At 43.6% G+C, this 11,230-nt stretch overlaps 1 protein-coding gene across 1 annotated transcript; it reads right to left on the reverse strand.

Annotated features, from left to right (window-relative positions):
• Positions 1 to 3,051: 3,051 nt before the first annotated feature.
• On the reverse strand, positions 3,052 to 4,455 carry LOC147753372 (uncharacterized). Its single transcript, XM_086968606.1, has 2 exons — positions 4,316 to 4,455; positions 3,052 to 4,082 (listed from the first exon to the last, which is right to left on the reverse strand). The coding sequence occupies exons 1-2, from the start codon at positions 4,325 to 4,327 to the stop codon at positions 3,519 to 3,521; spliced, it is 576 nt and encodes a 191-aa protein (XP_086824732.1). The 5' UTR covers positions 4,328 to 4,455; the 3' UTR covers positions 3,052 to 3,518.
• Positions 4,456 to 11,230: the final 6,775 nt, after the last annotated feature.

Genomic DNA, 11,230 nt, shown 5'->3' on the forward strand with positions numbered 1-11,230 from the left:
TAAGTTAACCAAGCTTATTAGGCAGATTAGTTTCACAGTTGCTGGGGAAGTAAGTGATTATCAGTAAATTAGAATGATTGGGCCTGCTCCTCAACTTCAACTTAGCTTCACTATTTAGCCAGCAATTATGCTAGTTTCTGTACTGGTAGATAGCAATGTTATTAAGATGAACAACTCTTCATTCGATGGAAGGATACGTTATAGTCTCACAGTCTAAGGACAACTTTATAGGCAATAGATCCATATAGTTATCTATAGTTATCCATATCTCATTACTTTACCGTATTTCGTCACCCTAAATTTGTTCATTTCATTGACTAATCAAGGTTTGTAAGTCAATTTGGCAGAAGTAAACAAAGCAAAATTTGTGCAGGCCGTAGACATAGATTAAAATACGATTGTAATATTAGGTAAAATTAATACATTTTCGAATTTGACATAATTTCGCGCGCTATGCGACACACGGCCATTTAGCAATTTTATTTCGAATCGCTCGAACGTAAACAAGATTCTATTTTGTCATTAAATGATTACCGTCATTGATCACGCAGGTGTTACTAAGTTGGTTATCTTCGGCGTTCCGTAAAGGTTCATGTTCACCTACCGTAGTTACCGCAAGTACTCTCGATTACAGCGAACAAACGGCGCTTTTAAAACAGACTGCTTTATGTAGCAGTTGTCTCAAGGTCGCTGGTCCAGCGATTCCCGTACCAGTGAAAACCAGTGAATTGAGGGATATGGTCAATGCGAAGGCAGGACTGCGTAGACGTCGTATAGAAGTTGCGGCGGTAAGAGTGTTAGGGGGCATCGGTATCGACGGAGGTGGCGGGGGCCACACCAGCGGCATAGATTGCTTTGCCAACAAAAATTAGTTCGCTGCTTTCTGAAACTGAAATTTTCAGGTGCGCCCCTTTGTCGTCTCGACCATCCTTGCGTAGACCCAGCCGTATGATGATCTGGGGTGCCAGCTATGGGGCTTTGGACACGTTGCGAGCGTGGACAGTTAAGCAACCAATCAATCCTGCATTGCGCGAATCACACGCTGGATCTCGAATCAAGTTAGGTAGCTGTTTGATTCCGATAGCTGTTTTAACATTATCGGGCATCCTATATAATTTCGCAATGATCGGAGCCCTCAATGTCGCTCGAAGCTGCAGCACAGCTGAAACGTTTGTTGTTTATATCATTACGATGTTTTTCTCGATCCTGATACGCCCATAATTATCGTTGAGCAGGCACCAACGAAAACTTGAAATCTTTCACGTCGGTGCTTTAACAGCAACGGCGTAGATAATGTTTCGGGGGCCACGTATTACGCTATAGTTTTAGCGGCTATCGGCACCAGTCTCCGACGTCCGACGTTTGATCCAATTATCGAGTTACTTGTTTTGTAGTCGATAGCTCAAGCGGCATCCGTCGCAGGAGGTCAAACATCACTGTTGACTACTGGCGGAATTACGACTAACACCAGCATATCAATCCTGCCATGAGTTGTTTCGTCGACACGCAGTAAAAAATGTGGCTGTTATATATACATATATAAGTATAGTCTTTAATCTGCCCTTCAGGGTCACGGAAATCGTGTCGGCACTAACTTTAAGGTAAACTGCAGAGTAGAATTTGCTTGTCCGGGGTCACTATGTGCCTTTGCTACGTTTCATCTTCAGTAAACTATTTTTGTACTCTAGTTCGTTGTTTTCATGCACAAATCACTGTTTTAGTTTTGGCTTATTGTCTAAAAAAAATGGGTACACCACTTGTGCCCCACTCTGTTTCCAGTCGACACCCGCAGTCACTGCACAATTACTCTTCGGTCTGTTTCAAAAGCCATCATACACAGTTAATCACGAAATCGTGCAGTACGTCAGTGGAGGAGATGGTAAATGGTTGCTGACAAATGCTGCAGGAACACTGAAGCGTGCTGATGGGACAAGTAATTGCGGATTGATAAAGGTGCGATTACTTTTGTAACAATAGGCGCGACTGATATAGCGATCCTGTGGGCAATTCTGTGGGAATGAGAGATCAGTAGGTGACCGTTGTCCTAAATCGGTTGCTTACCCATCTAGCCACTGATAATAATACATAGCAGTGAATATAACGTTGTCCAAAGGGCCAGATCGTTACTCAAAAAAAAAAGGCTGTTAGTAGATGAATCACTTTTATTCAAAGCTGAACATGGTAACGACGCCAGGCTCTAGGTAAGAGCATTCAATTCACAAGATATTTTAATCTATCATCGTCTCAGTGGAAGCCCCAGTGATTTCCCTATAAACAGTAAGTCGCTATTTGCCCCATACAGTTCTGGTTTCATTATTACTAGTCGAATTTGTGCATCTCGTGAACGAACGTAACCCTTAAGCAGGTTTCTGGTACGAAAGAATACATATGATACGACCCACTTTATTCAGGCTTTTCGGTACAACATAACAACACGATTGCAATAATAGACTGAGGCCAACAATTATCATTAATTATTATTTAATATGTATGCGCAAATTCTCGTAGTGCTATTTCTCACCTAGAAAGACACTTATGTGCTCGTACATCACGGAGGATCGTTTATTTGTAAGATCCATCCGTTTATTATAATAGTAATTTAGTTCCTACTTGAATAGGTGCCGCATTGAAAAACATCACTGCCAAAAGAGACTCAACAGGTTCTCCAGAAAGCTATACGATTCTAATATACCTGAAAGTCATCAACTTTAAGAAAGGTAAATAGGCCTAGAGCTACGATAACGATTTTCTCGATCTATAATTTAGTCAACACACGATTGGCCCTTTGGCGTGTTTGTTCACTTGCCAGGACCTCCATTTTTCGGCCCAGTTACGTTTTAAGAAACCTAACCTCAAGGCTAGTCGCATTTTTTTTTTACTCATAGGCGCTGAGTGTATGTACGACAGAGAAAATGTTGAAGGTATTTGTCTATTCTATTTTGATCTAATCTTCGTAGAACACGGTGCTTTTTTGAGCTTAATAAAATCTCATGAACATCAACGATAATAAATTTAAATAAGTCTACGTTCCGAAATAACTGATACACGTACTCCTTTGAATGAAATTTATTCATTTTAATTTACACCGACGAGTCTCACTTATCCTCCAAGTTCCTATTACCCAGTATGCCTATCGCACGTGATACAACGAATCGTTCGGGTCATCAAGTTAGCTTGCACACTCATTTAGAAACTACCCGCAGTCTCTTTAATCATCACGTTTGTCCAAACGCGTTGTTTGGACCGTGGAGTTGCTTCGAACGCGGCCAGCTATCTGCTGGGACTCTTGGCGGCCGTAATAAGCTCCGCCAATTACCCGAATGTAACTATTTTTTATTATTTAACATCAGTTCATTCTCCCAACAGGGGTGATGCGCCTGCAAATAGAACAGTACCGAATGGCAGCAGGGTTTGATACACTGATAATGCCTTTTTTTCGCAAACAGAAAATGTATAGAGATGAGACGAGAGCTGAGAATATCACAGAGGTGAAAAAAGGTATAGAACTAATGAGCAATCTAATAAGGTCCATAGCCGAGAGCAGTGACAGGAGCCTTAGCGTAGGCGGCAACGGGGGCAGCAGCAACGGTCTTGACCGCCACGGGGGCGGCACCAATGGCCTTAATTGCAACAGGCGCGGAGTTGTAGAGAGCTGCAGCCGGAGCCGAAGGAGCAGTTCCGGGCTCGTTCGTGTGGATGGTGGCTCGGAATCCAGCAACATCAGCAACGTAGTCGACGCGACGGGAAATGCCACGAGCATCGACGAACGAGTACGAACCCTTTTTGTTGTTGTAGGCATCAGAGACCTCATGGCGAGCCTGCTTAGTGCCATACTCATCGACAGACTCATAACCGAACTGGTATGGCTGGGGAGGGTAGGCGATGTCTGCCTTAGCCACTACAGGGGCAGCAGCGATCTTAGCTACGGGGGCGGCTGCAGCGTAAGCCAGAGGCGTAGCGTATCCAGCGGTGAGAGCTGGGGAAGCGTATCCGTGAGCCAGAGCAGGGGCGGCAAGGCCGTAAGCGGGAGCAGCGATGCCTCCGGCGTAGGCAGCAGCCGCAGCCGCAGAGGCGACAATGATCTGCAATACAAAGAAAAACAAGACAGAAAATCAGAGGTCACAACGCTATCCACAAATATTCCGGCTCAATAGTATCCTGGGTTACTAGTGTTCTCACTGCACTCCGATCAACACAGCGATGAACACATGTTTTTTTCTCTATCTCGAAATGAGTCTTTTTGAGTACTGCCGTTCTCAAAGGCGGCTCAACCACAACGAGGCACAAGTGTTGTACTTGTTGTTGAAAGGCGTACCTTGGCAAACATGTTGATTGTGCGTTCAGCTAAACTATGCTTCTGTTGCACAACGGGACACACTTTATAGCGACAGCGTTGAAAAGGGGCGAACCCCTTTCACCACTCCCAAAAATACAGCCGTCCAGAAAGACATCCGCTAAGACGAAATTAGCCGAAATCACCCTCCTACGACGCTACGCACTTTAGGAAAATCCATTGCGCGACAAAACTTCTCGTAAAGTGTTTATGGGCGAGGAGCACGCGCAACCAGCAGGCTTCTATTGCAGTCAACTGGCATTTCCTATTCCAATAAGAGACATCTGTTTTTCGTGAATGAAGTCGTGTAGGAGCGCCGACAGGTATTCTGTGCAGTCCGCCCGTGAGGCAGGCCGTCCGACTCTGACGAAGTCAGAGTTGATTGGGCGTTGGTTCAGCGCTGGAAGGTGATGGTGAAACTAATCAGCAATAGTTCTAAATTTGGCTTGCGCCTACATAGGTATATGTCAAAACCTCAAACAACTAACTGAGGCGATTTGCAAAGGGTTTTACCATAATGTTGAGCAAAATATGATCTGTCCGCCCATACAGGGCAAACTTCCATGTTTAAAGTCATAGTCACCCAACAATGGTCAAAAGAAAATTCCTGCGGAATTCAATACGATAACTTTCCACGGTCACAGGTGTTGGTATTTTTCAACCTAGTAGCTATGAAACTACAGGACGCAGTCATTAAATGTTGAACAAATGTAAGCTAGTTCATTATATTTAGTTGCCTAAGGAAATTAACCATCTCAGAATATTTGAACATAAAACGACGCACCGACGACGTACAGGAAAGTAGATATTATTTCAAGGTTTCGAGCAGATTTATTTTAGTGAAATAAGGTCAACAACGGCAGTGCTTTCTATTTTACATATATGCAAAGAGGAGGAACACACCCTATGTAAGCCAAATATCGAGATGGGCCTCAACTAGACCTATTAGAGACGCTTTGGCTTTTCGGAGAAATTTTTCTTTTTTAGCCAGTATACATTTTTTTTTTTATTGACGAAAAAAAAAAATGTATACTGGCTGGAGTGTGCATCTGATGTGCAAATCAATTTGAGGTTAATGTTGGTTTAAAAATACAATAATCACATGCAAAAATCTCATTTTCATTCGATACATCATTAACAGATCGAGAACATTAAACTTCCTTTCACAGAAATAGGCCAATATCTGACTACATATAGGCTACGTAAATTCACAGTTTCACAAAACAGTTAGCAGATCAAGTTCAAATTCGCAGGCCGTCAGAAAAGTTGACGCTGGGTAGCTCATAACACAGTCAGTCGAATGATCTGACCAATGGTCTAGGTAGACGATGAGGTCATTCCACGCATTGGATGAAGTTACTATGCACGAAGTATAAAAGAATTGCCTTTTCCAGCTTCTAAGGCGCATAATCTCGAATTTTTGTTAAATATACGATTACGAAAACTGTATTCATTCAAATCAAAACGAAGAGCAATTGCCCTTTGAGCAAACAGGTCTTGACGTTAAACATAAAAGAGGACGTGATTCATTGAGCTGCGTGTAATGTAACCAATGATTTCAGATTGAGTCGCTGTAGTAATGAATATCACTAAAGTTTTCTTTTTCTTTTTTTTTTTTTTTTTTAATATAGATATTAAAAAGGTGAAACAAACACAAAATTCAAAGAGCCACGTGAAACGTTCGGCCAAAGCTGCATCAGCGAACCCCATGAATAGTACCGCGAGCAACAATAACGTACGCTCATTCATAATCTCGCTTGTACGGAGTAACTGAATTAGGGAAATAACGGACCGAGCTCTTCTCTTAGTCAATAGAGCCACATACGATCGGAACCAGTATTCCTAATATAGCCTACATCGGCGGATCGTTTTCCACCGTATTAACTTGGATCGCATAGTGTACGCTCTATTAGTAATTGAGGCCTAGATTGCGGAGGCATCTGCATTTACCCCGCTTACTGCTGCTGTTGGCAATACTTGGCGTTGATCCGAATGATTACTGTTATCCGGCAGTGTATTGTTTGTACGGCAGCCATATCGGCAACGTCGAGCACCGTCGTTGTCGGATCAATCTCGGGGGCATGATCATCAACACCAAACTACTTCCTCGTACTCTATAGTAACGAGGGCGGCAGCAAGCGGGAGGTCGTTCAATTCCACGTTCGTATCGACTGGCCGGATCGAACTTATGATCTTCTGTTCTAGCCCAGACGATCTATTTTCGGAACCGTTGCCGTTTTAGGGGACAGCTATTTCGCTGGCCCGCTAGACCTTGACTGTGATGATCAACTACACCCCAAGGGTATCTTAGCTTAGGAGAGCTGCTTCTGGTGGGCTCACAAGTCGCCTGGGGCACACTAGCGCCTCGGGTGCTGTTAATGCTGTTACTGCTGCCAGATGAAAAGCAAACCGGCGGTTCAGCGACAAATCGGCCGCCGATGTATGGGACTTGCTCGGAGAGCGGGCGGACGGGTGAGGGAAAAGGCGATTCTTTCAATCTGCCACGTTACTTTAATCGCCGCTACGGTAGAGGCTCGGTCCGTTATTGCCGCTACTGCTAGCTTGGCTTGGGACACGACTCTTTCTTAATCGGCATTTAGTCAATTTATTGTTGATTACCCGCCAATTCTATCATCGGACACCAACTAATGAGCGGGTCGTTTCTACGGTTTTCGGCAAGTAGCACACGGGCTGCTTTAGCAGCAGTGCCAGCCGTCTAAAGAGAGAGAGAGAGAGATAGAGAGAGAGAGAGAGAGAGTGGTTGAGACCATTCCTCATTCGCTTTCTGCTTACACAATTAAACTTTTCAACGGAAAAGTGTAGCTCTTGAGTTTAGACCCACTTCGAACGTTGAAAGGTACTCACGTGAACTTTCTTATGTACCGTTTGACAGAGAGTGACAAAATGGCACAGCCAGCGTGGTCTATAGTCTATCAGATGCGCGAATACATACACATACAGGTCTATATACATACAAACGGATAAGCTTGAAGACACAGACGACACGTGGCTAGGGCCTGAACGACTAGTGGCTGTGTTACCGTTGATATGACGGCCAAAGACGAATAGCAACATGAACGAAATAAAAATGCTTTCTTTTCTCGTCGTTCGTTATCGTAAGGTATACTATGCTATGCGAGACGTGCTACCAAAGATCAGCCAACTACCCTAATCGCGCATAGATCTGGTGTGCAAAACGTCCGTTTTGCTTATTTTCGCTTAATATTTTTGCAGTCAGCCTGTTTGATTCTGCTCGTCGATACGTTCGTAATTAGTAGAACACGGCGGTAGGAAAAAATGACAAATACATACTGGCATCTGATATCAGTGGCCGGGAAGACGGGCGAACGTACGTTCGCCAAACCAATAATCAGATGGATGGATCATCGACACACAGACGTACTTTCCTTCGTTGTGTCACGTGCTATCGTAACATCGGCATCCTCCAAAAGGAACTAACGTCCTTGTCGGTCGCTGCGATGCTTTTTTGTGTCCATTGCCTCAGTCAGACACAACCGGATTACTTACCATTTGTTGGAAGGCGCCGCCTTCAGCGCAGGCGAATCATTGATGCAAGTCCACCTGCATTGCTATATCGCGAGTCTGCTCTCCTAAATCGGCCATGCAAAACGCTTAATAATAGGATGTCCACGACACACGGCTGTTGCTATCGTAAAGGTCCTTGACTTTGTTAAACAAAATTAGAAGTGCGCCGTAATCAGTCCTTCTGGTCGGATCGTCTTATCGTGGTCAATGAATCTACTTTGCTTTCATTTAGTACGTCTGTCCTATTTCGTCTCTGCTGGTTCGCCAGAGACCGTCTAAAATAAAACAATATAATAAGTGGGTGGGTATCTAAAAGCTCTCTTGTTTCTGTTCCGCAGAGACAGAAAGGATACATCTGCTATCTCTGGCGACTGTTTTAATCTGACCACATTCTGTCTGTTGGGTCGGGCTATCCGGGGGTCTTCTTTTATAACCCCATCACGACGATCTTCCTGATCCTCCTCGTTTTTATCATCATCACCCTACCCGATCATTTTCTCGAATGCCAGCATTTATCTGCGCAGCGAGAGATGGGGCGCGGACCGTAGCCGTTGCCTCATCGTCAAGGAGGGATCCACTGACGGCATGACGCATCATCAGTAACAACGATAACAGCAGCAGCAGCGGCAACGGCATTGCCAACTTCGCCATAGTGGTTACCATCGACAACGACAACACGGTTGCTCTGTTGTTACTGCTGCGGCTTCTGCTGGTGCGACTCATCTCTACGCCTGGTTGCATCCCTTGTTATGGCGGTCCTTTGTTCCTCCGGAGCAGTGTGGCCGGCACTGGGTCTTCCCCTGGCTGTGCCTCCCTCTGCCGACAGCTGCCGCCAACGCGCCTGCGACGTTCTGTTCATCGCTCTCCTAGTAGCAGTAACAGCATTATGGAACATCCTTTCGGTTTTGCCAGTGGTCATCATCTGCTGCTGTCCCTTGCCTAGCTAGCTACCTACTGGTGCATTTGCACCGAGCTCTCGGCTCATCTATCGCCGCTGATGCTGTCGTCACAGCCTGTTTGGACAGCGAACGGTTCGCGTCACCGTTGTTAATCACTGCCAACTCGTGCTAGCGGTGTCGGGATCTCTGTGTCGTGCCACTTCTTAGCGCTAAATCTGATACTTCGTAGTTTTCACTCTTCTCTTCGATCTTTCTCCGTGTTACGGTTTGGCCGTTGTACGATGAGTCTGAAGACGTGTTCAGTTTGGTATAATACCGTACGACGACGTATGTGACTTATGCAGCCATTATTACTGTGACACACGCGCCGTGACGTGCCCGTTCTTTTAGTGCATGAACAGCACGTAAGTGTTCCGTGTAACTATGATCACCACATTATTAGACTATCAGCGTCGTCGAAGGACTACTATAACGATGCGTACGGCAACCGTTGGATCGATTCAGGGAAATTTTTGGCCCCATACAATGACTTCTTGTGATACACTAACTAATTGCAGTGTACTGCTTATACTTACTACAGCCTTCCGCTGCCTAGCTGCCCAGCAAACAGAGGCCTATGTGAGTCTTCGCCGAAAACTGGTTACTTGATAATCTTGTAGTAATTAGAGTTCCTCAAATGGCAGACACAAACGCGACTAGACAAACGTACGACACAGGTTAAACAAATATTCAGTGTAATTTTAGTCTACTGATCCCTTTTGTCTGGCAACGCAACCGTTTGGCGTCAAGTTAGGTAGTAACGAAAAGTTTTAATAGCGAATCTTAAATCAAAAGCTGGTGACAATGGTACTAATTATTGCTTTATTTCACCAGTCATTCAACGTGGAAAACGCAATTCGTTCCCATTTGGTCCACAGGAGTTACACATTCCTACACGATTGGATGAGCGAAGGATACTTCTTTTTATTGAAACTGAACAGCGGACATAATACACGCAAAGAAAGGTGTCTCTCTCTCTCTCTCTCCCTCTCTCTCTCTCTCTCTGTAATATCGCAAAGTTATGGCTCCAATTAGCCCATGATTTTTGCTAACAACTCTCAACTTAGAATATCTGCAGTTTTTTTTGAATTTAACTTCGGGCTGGTATAACTCCAGTAGTCCGCCAATAGACGGATCCGTTTGAATGCGCAAATTATTATTGTTAGCTTTGCAGTTTCGTAATTTACAAGTTATCCATACGAACATCTATTTTCACGCCTGCAGGTCTTATACTTAGCAGACAATTATACAAATTGATCATAGATACAATATAACTATAAAGAATAGCGTTGGATGTATCTTCGGTTCAAATGTATGCGTACATACAGGTTAACAGACGTATACGTAATTAATGCTTACGGGGAAAGAGATCCAAGCAGCTTTTTGCACAGGGAATATCAAGCAAGTTAAAGCTATTATACGGTGAACTGAAGTTATATATAGCAGGACCGGTTCGAATTCACAGCTTCTACGTTTCTCGTTTTGATTTTATGAATAAAAAAAAAAAAAAAAAAAAAACAATTTACCATTACTGGCTTTCCCAGACACGTACTTGTTCTTTAAACGCCTGATTTGTTAGATGACGAACTTTCATTTGTTCGCAAGTACGCAGGGCCTTACATTTTTTTTTTTGTTGTTTTTTCAATATGTCTTTGACACTTTGTGGCAAATGAAAATCGCTAGAAAGCCTTGAACCGTATTTGATTATGTTAACGTAATAGGCCAATTAAAGAACATGCACATTGGACATATACTTTACTCTATACGAGGATGAGTGATGGGAACAGTCCAATAATAAAATCAAGTTGGAAACAGTTTTTATCATGGCATACGGCGTAATATATAAGATTTACTGCGTAGACGGATCAATACGCAGAAGTACAAACTATCAGTTCGTTCTGTTAGGGACAAATTGAGCTTTTCTTATTTCGACTAATTCGCAGGTTTGTGTTTCTTACCTAAGTACGAACGGCTTAGAATTCTGCAAGCACGGCTTGAGGTATTCAAAAAAGGTGGGCAAATAAACAAGGAAAGTAACTGTAACATTAGCAATATTCGCAGCGATAGTGAATAAAAACATCTCTAAGATTTCACTCGTACATACATTTGGGTCGTTTATTTCTTTGGGCGAACCTAAACGACAACAGCTGAAATAACTATTATTGCAACTGTTTCATATAGGAAACGGCTGTTTACACAGCCTTTCATAAATACACGTTTCCTATCCTGCGTAATATCGTTCGACCGTTGAAAAACAGTGAAAATAGTATTTTTAATTCACTACTAGTCAGGGCACATAGAGAACAAAAACGCCACCAGTCCTAGCGGTTATTGCCATATTTTTCCACACATTTATCACTTCTCGCCTACAGGCAGCTAAAAAAAATCGTATATGTAGGTAGAAATCCGGCCA

This window comes from Varroa jacobsoni, unplaced genomic scaffold (genome assembly GCF_002532875.2).
Source record: "Varroa jacobsoni isolate VJ856 unplaced genomic scaffold, vjacob_1.0 scaffold_533, whole genome shotgun sequence".
Classification (NCBI taxonomy): domain Eukaryota; kingdom Metazoa; phylum Arthropoda; class Arachnida; order Mesostigmata; family Varroidae; genus Varroa; species Varroa jacobsoni.